Raw genomic sequence first — 11484 nt, forward strand, 5'->3', positions numbered from 1 at the left:
AAATGAAGCAATAATAATGGCTGTTCTATATGTGTGTTAACTGAAACTGATTACCTAAAAAGCTGACATGAAAGTAGTGTTGGAGCTCATAAGCAAATGTGTCAAATAGGGCTGTGTTACGACAGATACCTATAGCATAAGTTTCTCTTGAAAAGAGGACATAAGGCATCTCCAAACCAAGTATTAAAAGTAGCATAAGAAAGGAGAAAAATTTTTGGTACAGTGTCTCGTGATGGCAGATTTCAATTTTAGGTACAGAGTCTTATGATGGCAGTTTTCAGCAAATGAAAAGTTAAACAAGAAGTGTCCTTGGTGGACATAACACATGGGAGGTCTGAGGTTTTCTAACTGAGCAAGAAAGATAGTCATACTCCAAAAGTCCTATAAAAATGACTGGCTACTTCATTATAAACTGATTACTATGCACCTCAATCCATGATCTTAACAGAAAACTTACTAATTTGTACCTTGTTCACAGATTTTTCCCTTTCATTTGCAGTTCACCTAGTTGTTATTATAAATGTATGTTTTCATCTGTTGTGAAACAGCCATTACCTTCAAGGCACTTAAATATCATACGTTCCACTGAGAGACAATGTAGCAGTCTGTTCAACAACTCATTCCACCACATTACATCATGACATTCAAATTATCTTTGGAACATGGAACTAACTGATATCTTTGTAGGGCACAGAAAAATTAACATTGCTTTCTGCACCTATCAAATATGCAATATTATGTATCGGATTCCATGTTGGCATAATTTATCCAAATAATTTTTAAATTGCCTCACAGCTGAACCTTATCATATTTTTATTAATTTTTTGTGCACAGTAGTTTACTAGGCAAAATGAATATTAATGTAGCACAATAATGGACTGTGTGGCAAGTGAAACACTGCTGATAATTGTAGCCCTCCCGCCGGAGGTTCGAGCCCCCCCTCAGGCATGGGTGTGTGTGTTGTTCTTAGCATAAGTTAGTTTAAGTAGTAAGTCCAGGGACCGATGACCGCAGCAGGTTGGTCCCTTAGGAATTCGCATATACATTTGAACATTTCATAATTGTAGAGCAGGCAAAGGTGTGAAATTTATGAGACAATCATATAGTCTAATTTATTATATTCTTATATAAAATAGCTTCTCAAGCTACAATGCAATGCAAATATAATTATTTTTGTCACATACACACACAGAGAGAGAGATAGAGACAGAATATTGGGTACATTTAGAAAATTATTACTTGGATCTTATAGATACATAAAGGGTAGTTTTGATTCTGATCAAGTCAGTCATTATAGTGTAATTCGACAAACAAATTTATTTACTATAGCTCACAGTATATCGTTATCCAAAAATACAGCAGACTGCTTTTGTCACTCACTCAATATTTTCAGCTAGTCTAGGTTCCACATCGATCTTGCATACAGATATGTACAAAGCATAAAGTTATGGCATAATTGTTCAACTTAGCAAGTAGTAAGAGGAAATATCTCCCCTAAATATCACGTAGTTAAACATGAATGAAAATTACACCATTCCTCTGTACAAATGGCAGGATTGCTCGTCATGGGAACTGAATAAATGCTAGACAGCTGCATTCTCAGGAGACACACAGCAGAGCTATACCGAGGAGACATCATCAGTGTTATCAGTGATCATCTGATGCAGAAGACAAAACATTTTGTGAATTATTACAAGGATTAATATAGAACTCACTGTTGAAAACCCTCCATCTGAATTTTAGTTTTTTTTTATCATTAAGAAGCATTAGCAACCAATGAACCGCACAATAATAAAATATGTACAATCTAATGTTAGATACAATATAACACATAATGGAATGAGAACATCTACTACACACAAAATATCATTTTCATGATAAATGAGATGATAAAAATACCACTATCATCTGCATGGTATACTTCACCACTTACGGTGTCTGCAGTTTATCAAAAGGTAAACTTGGCTACAGTACTTACTGTACAGGTGTTTCTTGAATACAATGTACATAACTTTTACACAGAATACTTTGCAGACTCAATGGAGATTTGTTTGTAGACTATATACAATAAAAATTTACAACTCCTCTGAGAGATAGTTGGAACTGCTACATTAAAGGCATAAAGGAAGTCTGTAATACATACTGAAAAGTTACTGTGTTCCATAATTTATAAAACAATAACAGATAGTATTGGCCAACACAAACCCACTGTGCAAAAAACACAAGTCATAATTTCAATCCAAATATCCTACAGTAAAAGGATAATAGAACTTCTACTTTCTGTTAAAATGCTTGTAGCTTCTAAAAATGCAGTGTCTGCACAGTTTCCCAGAAAATTAAAAAAAACACAGATTCCTTGCTACAATCTATTTAAAAAATGCTACATTGATATAAAATGTAATATGCAGTATCAGTCCTGCTAAAATTAGTCAAGGGAATATGTTTTTAAATTTGCTGCTATAATACTTTTCTGTAGAATATGCAACTCCAACCAGCCATAAGCTCTCATTACAGCAGATCTTACACGTTTTCGCATGCTGGTAAGAATAACGGCCTTGCATCAAAAGCCATACACATTCTCATCACTGTATGCAATGTACAAAAAGCAGTCTTCTTCATGATGTTCCTGCAAACAAACAAAAACATTAATTTTTTTTTCTTTGTGAAGACCAAACTTGCCCACAATAAAATATGATTAAAGAACACATTATGTACTGGAAGTAGCTGCATCTCTTAAGGCTAAGATTCAAGTGGTGTGCAAAGAGAGCAAATACATGGTATGGTGTGCGTATTTCACATTAACCAACTTGCAGGAGCTTGTCATATGGGCTGATACAATAATATGCTGTGGACAAAAAGAATACAATCATCATCCAAATTACCACCTAAAATAGGTTAAATTCAAAATATGTCACCCCTGGTCAGAGTGGATTTCATTTATCTTTAATTGCATTTCTCTGTTTCATGCCACAATATAAGTAGAGTGTCTCAACAACTTCAGATGTTTGGCACAGTGCTTTTTAATAAAAAGCAAACCCATTTAATATGAGGTGTGGTACTAGTTAACACAGCATTGACAGTTTTAAAACATCACTGCAGAGATACCAATCAGGCTGGTATGTCCCTTACTGTCTGATCACAGAAGTGCAGCCAAGATGGAAATATTGCACATTGTCCTCATTCTTACCCCAACACATTAAGAGCTACCTATCCCTAAAAAAAAAAAAAAAAAAAATAGGATACACACAGCTCAAATATGCCATATTGCTACAAAATTCTACACAGCACATTATTTCAGTCAACCATCCTATCACAATAAAAACTGAGTAAGGTGGCACAGTGATTAAAGTACTGGACTTGCATTAGGAAGGAGTGGGTTTCAAATCTCTGCCTGGTTATTACAATTTAGACTTGAGTGAGGGAAAAAATCATGAAAACTAACAGAAGACAGTATCAACATCAGTTGAGCTATACAGTTTAACCTGAAAGACCTGGATGGGTCCCATATATTTTGCCTGTTAACTTCAAAAACACCAGAAAAATATGGTACTTCTGTGGAATAATTTTTTATCAACAGTACTCATCAAGATGACACCCCCCCCCCCCCCCACCGCCTCCAATGTCCCTCAAGAGTGTTAGTGTTAGTACAGGCCCCAGTTTCATAGCCTTTAATTAAATATTATGGTTCACATCAAAGTGATTATATATCCCCCTACTGCCCAACCCGTTATATGAAGCAAACCTGTCTGCCATGAAGGTACACTCCTGTGCTACATACTCTTGCATTCATGAAGTCAAAACACAGTTACTGCGATTTTTAACAATATGAAAAAACATCATCACAATCCCCAACAGAAACAATGGCCTCAAAAGTTGCAACACCAATAACAACTTTACGCCCCCAACCACCTTCGTCTTTTCAAAGGACGACTCGTCTACTTCCACTTCACCCCTGGTACCTAGTTAATGAATTCATCACACAGCACTCTCAGAATGTAAACCAATCATTACCATACTTTCAGGAACACCAGTCTCATGCATGGCATATTTAACTGAGGACTGAAAACAAAAACTTTGTCAAACATAACTAAAACATAAAGATTGAACCCTGACTTCTCAAATAAAATTCTGCACCTGATAGGCCACCACAAATTATCCCTGCGACATCTCCACATGTCAGAAGAATGTTGTCATGACACCTTTGTCCATTTCATATCACTGCCACACACGTCATTCACAGTATTCCCCTGACACCCAACAGTTGCAAAAATTTAATACTTGATTCAGCATCTCCCATTTCACTCCACAACATTCAACTATTGAAGATTAATTCTGAATCCTTGTTGCAAACAATAACATAGCAAGATCACAATCGAAATAACCAACTAATCAAACAAGCTTTATACCACAAATTATAAATGGTCTAAGAAACAAGGGAGTATAGAATTAGAAATTAAAGAAAAGATACATATGTCACATAACTATAACAAACAACGTAACATTTGCTCAGTAAAAGAAATCACAATGCCAAACAAAAATCTCATTTCCAAAAATCAAATTTGTTTACCTACAATTCAAAATAACAGTTTTCGTCAGTTACTAAGACAACCATATACCATATTTAATCTCTGGATACTTACAAACTTGCTGTAAATGCATTAGATACTATAAATATCAACTGGGCTTCCACGCCGTATGAATTCTGGTTTTGCCCAGAGAAAATATATCAGTGTTCCAGAACAAATTTTCACTCTGCCGTGGAGTGTGCTCTAATTTCAAACTTCTTAGCAGATTAAAACTGTGTGCCAGACTGTGACACAAACCTGGTATCTTTGGCCTTTGAAGGCAAGTGCTCAACCAACTGAGATATCCAAGTATGACTTGTGCCGCAGCCTCACAACTTTGTTCCCCCAGAGCCTCATCTCCTGCCTTCTGTACACACAGTTTGGGAATGAAAGGGCTAAATTATTTATAGGTCAGGGCCAGGGGCAGTCACCGCAGTTTTTCTCACTGTTCATAGGTTGGTAACACACCAGTTTCACATAGCCAGTGGGATGATACTTCCACATAACAAATGAAAGCCAAGAAAATAACTTTCTAGCATTGGAATAGAAGAATTCACTTCTCTACTGTTGTCATAAATATTTGTCTGTTCCCCCCCCCCCCCCCAAATATGTGGTTAGACTGGGACCTACACACCTATTTATTTGTTCATTCAGAGAAGTACCACAATGATACAGTATTTTTCATCATATAGAGAGATAGAGAGAGAGAGAGAGAGAGAGAGAGAGAGAGCACAGAGCTATACATTAAGGGTATAAAAGATAGCTGTTCAGCCTCATTACCTTGCTGAAGGAAAAATCTTATTACTTGCATGGCAAAACCACAGAACTCCTCAATCACGATAGCTATATATGCTACATCCACTCAGATTTCTGACAATATTATTTTACAACACACTCTTGGAGAGAAGAAGCTTACAGGAGTAATGACTATTAACAGCTACTCAAAGAAAAGAAACTGAAAAATACCATTTGCCAGAACGAAAGAGGCCAGGTTATTTTTCAGTAGCAAAGACCAATTCAAATTGTTAAGAACAGCATCATTTGAAGCAAAGAAAACTGCATTTATTTTTAAACACTCCATTTTCTTGTTAAAAAAAAAGCAAATGAAATTAAATGACCTGCTAATTATTCAGCGATCACAAATAAGAAACTTTCTTTACTTAAATTATTTTACAGTTTCTCAAATGTAGATCCTAGACCTCAGAGATAATATGTAGGTGTCTATTACCTGAAAATAAACCTTAAAATTTCTGGGAAAGAGGAAGGAATGTGTATTGTTATAATCATGTGACAATTTTATGTACACAAGGTTTAAATTCCTACTTTGTTCCAGTCCCTTTACAGACATATGGACATCTATGGCTCCACTTCTTAACAGCCCCATGTCAATTGACACACTTCATGTATTCCCATATGATGCAATCTTTCACAAAACATATTACAATGTGATGAAGTCTGTGACTGTACAAAACTGAAGTGTCACTACTTAAAAAATAAAAAATAAAATAAAAAAAAAGAAAAAAGCTAACAGTAAGCATGAAATATATGAACATGAATCTTAAACTTTACTTCATGTGCAAATCAACCACAGAAATCAAGTGTGTGTCCTTGGAAAAATATCACTGACTCATAACTTCAGCTTCAATGCACATTTAGCTGCCCAAACTCTGTGATTACAAGTACCATTTGCTGTACAATTTTACCTATAAATACAGGGGGGAAAAAAGGACAAAAATATCCTGCAGGTAAACTTATAAGAGCATCTGCACTGCTTTAAGAACAAGCAGCCTGGATCTTAACTATTACACACATCTGTGATAACAGGAGATGCAACTGCATTTCATACCATTATTCACAATTCAACAAAGAAGTTGGGCACCTGTCCTCCCTTTCTAATCTCAACAATTTACTAAAATATCTCCAGAAATAGAGTACTGTAAATGGGCAACATAAGCATCACTATAGAAATATGGTACTGTAAATGGGCAACAATGACGATTTCCAGGTTTGCAAATATGTAATATTATGAGTAATCACCCTTACCTGATACAATGACCCCATGGTAGCACTTGTTGGCGGTATCACATTGTTTACAAAGAAGAAGAGTGCATCCTCAGGTCTCAAATGAATCCTTTTTCTTATAAGAAAATAAAATTGTCCAACTGTAAGATCTGAAGGGACAAGGTATTTTTTCTTATCTAGATCACCAATCCTTGCTTTTGGTGCCTTCTCCACAATAACCTGAAAAAATATGTAGCTTACTTTTTATATAACTCATCCGAGAACTGCATCAAAGTAGTCTTCACACTGAAGACAACCATAAAAACAACAGCAATATACTTAACCATCACAAAGAAAGACTATAGTGGGGAATACAAGGACAATAAGCACTTCACTGCCCACCGTTTTGAGCACCGAAAATGCAAGATTAAGCCAGAAATACAGACATTTTTGCAAGCCCTCCCCCACCCATAACATCTGAATCACCTCACAAACCTGCAGGTATAACAGTTTATTTTCCGTGTACTTATAAAGCAAAAATAAAGTAAATTAAATACAATAGACTCGCCAAGACTTGAGCACTGTATGCCCCAGTTATTAGCTCCGATATATTAATATCAAACTGAGACAGTAGCGTTATCTTTCAAAGTACTGGGCTTCTTGGTAACTTCATTCCGCTTATTTTAGACTGCCGAAATAGCAATTTGGCACAGCAGTTTCGTGGCAAGCTAACTGTCTTGCACAATTCGTTATTGGCTGCTACTTCTCTTTGTTGATCGATTCGTCATCTCCTTTCTTTCATCCATGATTGCGTTCCTTCATTAGGCCTACTGTTCACGGAACTAGATAATCAACTAAATTAATACAAACGACGAAACAGAGTGAGGCGCATTATTAAACTGTAAGTAAGTTTGTAGCAACACACTTTTTAGCTCAGAAACAGAAAGGGGGGGGGGGGGGGGGGGGGGCTTTTACCATTCCGTAGTGCCACTGTGCTAACGTCAGCGTTTACACAGTAACTATGAGACTGGTACTGAACTCTCAAAAAGTCAAATAGCCTGAAATACCAGATTTTCTGGGGCAGGTAAAACAAAACAACCGTCTTTATTTTCAAAAGTGTTTCTTCCCGTCTTGAATACTAGAAACTGTGTTAGGCTGGATCGTTCCGTCTTTTACAATACAACAAAGTAAATTCATTATGGTAATGAAATACAGTGCTCAAATACAAAACAAAAGTAAAATAGACGAAATGTTTGACGAAAAATAATTATAATACTCGGAAGAGCGGGCGACTGGAAGGAAAATTCCTTTGAAATGTCAAGCTCCATAAACCCTACACAAGTATCAACAGTTTAACTGTATCTTAATCTAATTATTGTAGTAAGGGAGTCTACTTGCACAGTTTTCGAGCGACCATCAAACAACTGCAACAAATATCTACAGAATTTTTGAGACAAAAACATTATTACTTACAGGAACTCTGTCCGGATATTTTCGGCGTATTTTCTCTCCTTCAGCTTTTCTTTTCTCAAACGGATGTTCTTCCTTGTATTGAAACTTCATCTTCCCTAAATTTCTTTCTTCCTTAATCACCAATTGCAAATATACGCAGTTTCTCAGCCACGAATGACAGTTTCACCACACTGTCTTGTGACAAAGACCAAAGTTATAACTGCAAGGATCCTGAGATACTGTTCCGCAGCATTCGCAAATGTCGGTATTTGATTTGAACCACGGCTGCCTGTTTAACAGGAAGTATTTACTAATTAGGGGCAATGTGAGGAGTTATTAGTTTCGACGGCAAAGTCTTATCACATGCCCTTCAGCGTACAAATTTTAGTTAGATGCGTTAGTTAAGCGTTACCTTACAGATCTCTCAACGATGTAGTCCCTTAAAGCAGTTCTCGAAGAATGTTGGATTCATTTAAAGGTGCAAGCAGGTGACCTGTGTGTCTATAATTGTGGAGTGTGGTTAGCCAATCTATTTGAAATAAGTCCCTGTATCCCATAACGACACATTTATTACTAACACAGTAAAACAGTTTACAATTAAATAGTTGAAACATTTCATCACAGAAGTTACTCAAAGTCGAAGGCACAGTTACGACAGCACAGAGAATAGACTCAGTTTACACCCTACCGCAGACTGACGAGATTAGGGTGCAGCAGAAATCTTCGCTTAAGTTCACAGTTATTTGAGTGTGACCTGTAGCAGAATGATTTTCATTTGTTTCCTAATTTACTTGATTTACTCCATAGTGTTATAGTAGTATCGAAGTTTTAGTAACCTGTGAGCTCCTCCTAGCATTTACTATGCCAAAAGTGGATCTTAAGAATTAATATTATTTAATAAAGAAATTCTCAATTTCAAACCTGAACGTATTTGGTTCCTCCACCTAATGACTGGCAAGCAAGATTCTTTCTCATGGCTTGCACACCTCTCCTCACTCCAATAACTCATTACCGTGCCATATGATCCACCCATTACCAATGCCTGTATGAGTAATAGCTTCTCACTCAGTGCTGTTGTATTCTGCAGTGATACTTAAGGTAGTGAATTACTTCTACTAGCTGTTGTGTCCCAATAAAATGTAAAATTTAGAAAACAAAATGTTGTCCAAAATTACAGGAATTTGTCAGCTTCATGTCTATGTTTTAGATCTTCATGTTTTCTATAAGCAAGGTTGTGTTTTTTAAATGCTTCATGTAGTGAAATGATTCCTTTACCTTCATCTTGTTTTTTATCTGGACAACAATAATTACATCCAGGAAGATGTATTTCAAAATGAAGTTTATTAATAAATTAATATATTAACCAATTCCTTACCATGTTTCTTTGATTTCCAAAATGTATGTTGTAAATAATTTAACAATCTTATTGAATATGGTACGCCTTTAGGGTTATTAATAATGAACTCATGAAGATTATCTGTCAACATTTTCGATATAGCAAATTTCCAGAATGAAATTTTCAGTTGGCAGCAGAGTATGCGCTGATATGAAACTTTCTGGCAGATTAAAACTGTTTGCCATAACGAGAGTTGAGCTCGGGACCTTTGCCTTTTGCAGGTAAGTGCTCTACCGTCTAAGCTACCCAATCACAACTCCTGACCTGTAATCACAGCTGTACTTCTGCCAGTAGCTCATCTCTTACCTTCCAAATTTTACAGAAGTTCTCCAGCCAAACTTGTGGGACTAGCACTCTCAGAAGAAAGTTTTAAGGTGCCAAGAAGTTTCATATCAGCACACACACCACTGCTGAGTGAAAATTTCATTCTGGAAACATCCCACAGTCTGTGGTTAAGCCACATCTCTGCAATTTCCTTTCTTCCAATAGTGCTAGTCCCATAGGTCTGTGAAGTGTGGAAGGAAGGAGACGAGATACTGATGGAAGTAAGGCTGTAAGAATAGGTCGTGAGTCACACTTGGACAGCTCTGCTCATCTTCCTTGACAAGGGCGTGGCTACATCCACCCACAGGTAGGAGAGAGCCACATTCCACTCCAAAGACACTGCCCTGTTATTCTTAGAGAGTTGTGCTATTTGCATATTTGAAGGCGACTTCAACTATATCTTGCAACAGAGAGATCAGGCGCCTCCATTTAATATCTGTCAAGAACTCCACATGATCGACTGAGAATTCTGGCTTGGCGACACATGAAAAGTGAAGTTTGGCAATGCCTGCGGCCTCACGTATCAAACAAGGCATTCGGAAAGTCGACATGAGAGGATTTACGTCTGCAGAGAGCTAGCATCTGATGTCAAATATGTTGAACTTGGCAGCTGTCTGACCACAGTGCATATATCTGCACAATTCTTCTCAAATCGCAATCACTCTGATGCAGTCATAAGCCATGGAAAATGAATATCACACACCTCCAGGAGGCAGAATATCAACGGCACATAACAGAAACTTGAACGGCTTGCAAACGACTATTCCCCACCTACAGAAGGATTTTAGAATGGTAGTTATAGTGTGCCAAGTCCTTCTTACAGCAAACACTGGTGTGATACAAGAAAGATATGGCGGAATGGCGCCAACACACAACTAGTTACTATTATACCGTCTTCTGAGACTTAGACATCCAAGGTTCCGACCCATACATCCAGAGGGAGGAGCAGCAGATTAAGTTGTGCATAGTACCAATGACCTGACGTCGTCTACAGGGTGTCCTCATGAGAACGCATCTACAGGACTCACCTACCATGCATCATATCACTAACAATGATTGACGACGACGCCGCCGACGACGACTGCTCGTAACCAAACTCATCATGCCATAGCCACCGACCTTCAATCAACAATATGAAATAGTCACTACTTTTGGCGATCACTATGGGAACATCCATGGCGTTGGGATTGCCAATGCTACAGCAATTGATCAGATCTTGTCTTATATCACCCGCACAATCTCCAACAGAGAAGATACCCAACCAACAGAACAGATCACTAGGGACAAACTGGAGGCTGCCATCGACAAGGATGCCATTATGAGATCCTCTAGTATAGAAAGGTTGCCTGTAGAGTTCTATCATGTCTTCTGGATGTTAATGGCCCTGAGATGGACCAGCATGTTTCAAGAACTTTTTACACCAGGCTATGTTGCCCCTACTGGATTTGTCAAGGGCATCATCATTCCTATATGTAAGCCACACTGTGGTGTGGCAATCAGCAATTACCATCTGCTAACCCTTCTTAATGTGGTCTACAAAAGTTTTGCCCCCATGATGGTTGCAAGCCTTCATCCCCTAATTTACAGCACCTTTTCAATGGAACAGACTATCCCATGTGGTTAAGTGACTATGCAGACAGCAACTAGAGACCCAATGTGATAGCACAGTCTGTGACATGCCAGCTATGGGCAGCTATGTTAGCAATCGATCTTGATAGCACACTTATATAACAAAGTACGTCATGA

General features: G+C 37.5%; 1 protein-coding gene across 1 annotated transcript; it reads right to left on the reverse strand.

The window, feature by feature from the left end:
• Nucleotides 1-1291: 1291 nt before the first annotated feature.
• LOC126469848 (gamma-aminobutyric acid receptor-associated protein) lies at nt 1292-8242 on the reverse strand. Its single transcript, XM_050097148.1, has 3 exons — nt 8040-8242; nt 6609-6806; nt 1292-2626 (listed from the first exon to the last, which is right to left on the reverse strand). Exons 1-3 carry the CDS (start codon nt 8127-8129, stop codon nt 2561-2563), a joined length of 354 nt encoding a protein of 117 aa, XP_049953105.1. The 5' UTR covers nt 8130-8242; the 3' UTR covers nt 1292-2560.
• Nucleotides 8243-11484: the final 3242 nt, after the last annotated feature.

This window comes from Schistocerca serialis, chromosome 3 (genome assembly GCF_023864345.2).
Source record: "Schistocerca serialis cubense isolate TAMUIC-IGC-003099 chromosome 3, iqSchSeri2.2, whole genome shotgun sequence".
In the NCBI taxonomy this organism is placed as follows: domain Eukaryota; kingdom Metazoa; phylum Arthropoda; class Insecta; order Orthoptera; family Acrididae; genus Schistocerca; species Schistocerca serialis.

Excerpts from the sequence above, each read along its gene's own strand:
- LOC126469848 (XM_050097148.1), bottom strand. The coding sequence starts at position 8,129 with ATGAAGTTTCAATACAAGGAAGAACATCCGTTTGAGAAAAGAAAAGCT. Across the intron at positions 6,807-8,039 it reads AATATCCGGACAGAGTTCCT|GTTATTGTGGAGAAGGCACC; the intron begins GTAAGTAATAAT and ends ATATTTTTTCAG. Across the intron at positions 2,627-6,608 it reads CCATGGGGTCATTGTATCAG|GAACATCATGAAGAAGACTG; the intron begins GTAAGGGTGATT and ends GTTTGTTTGCAG.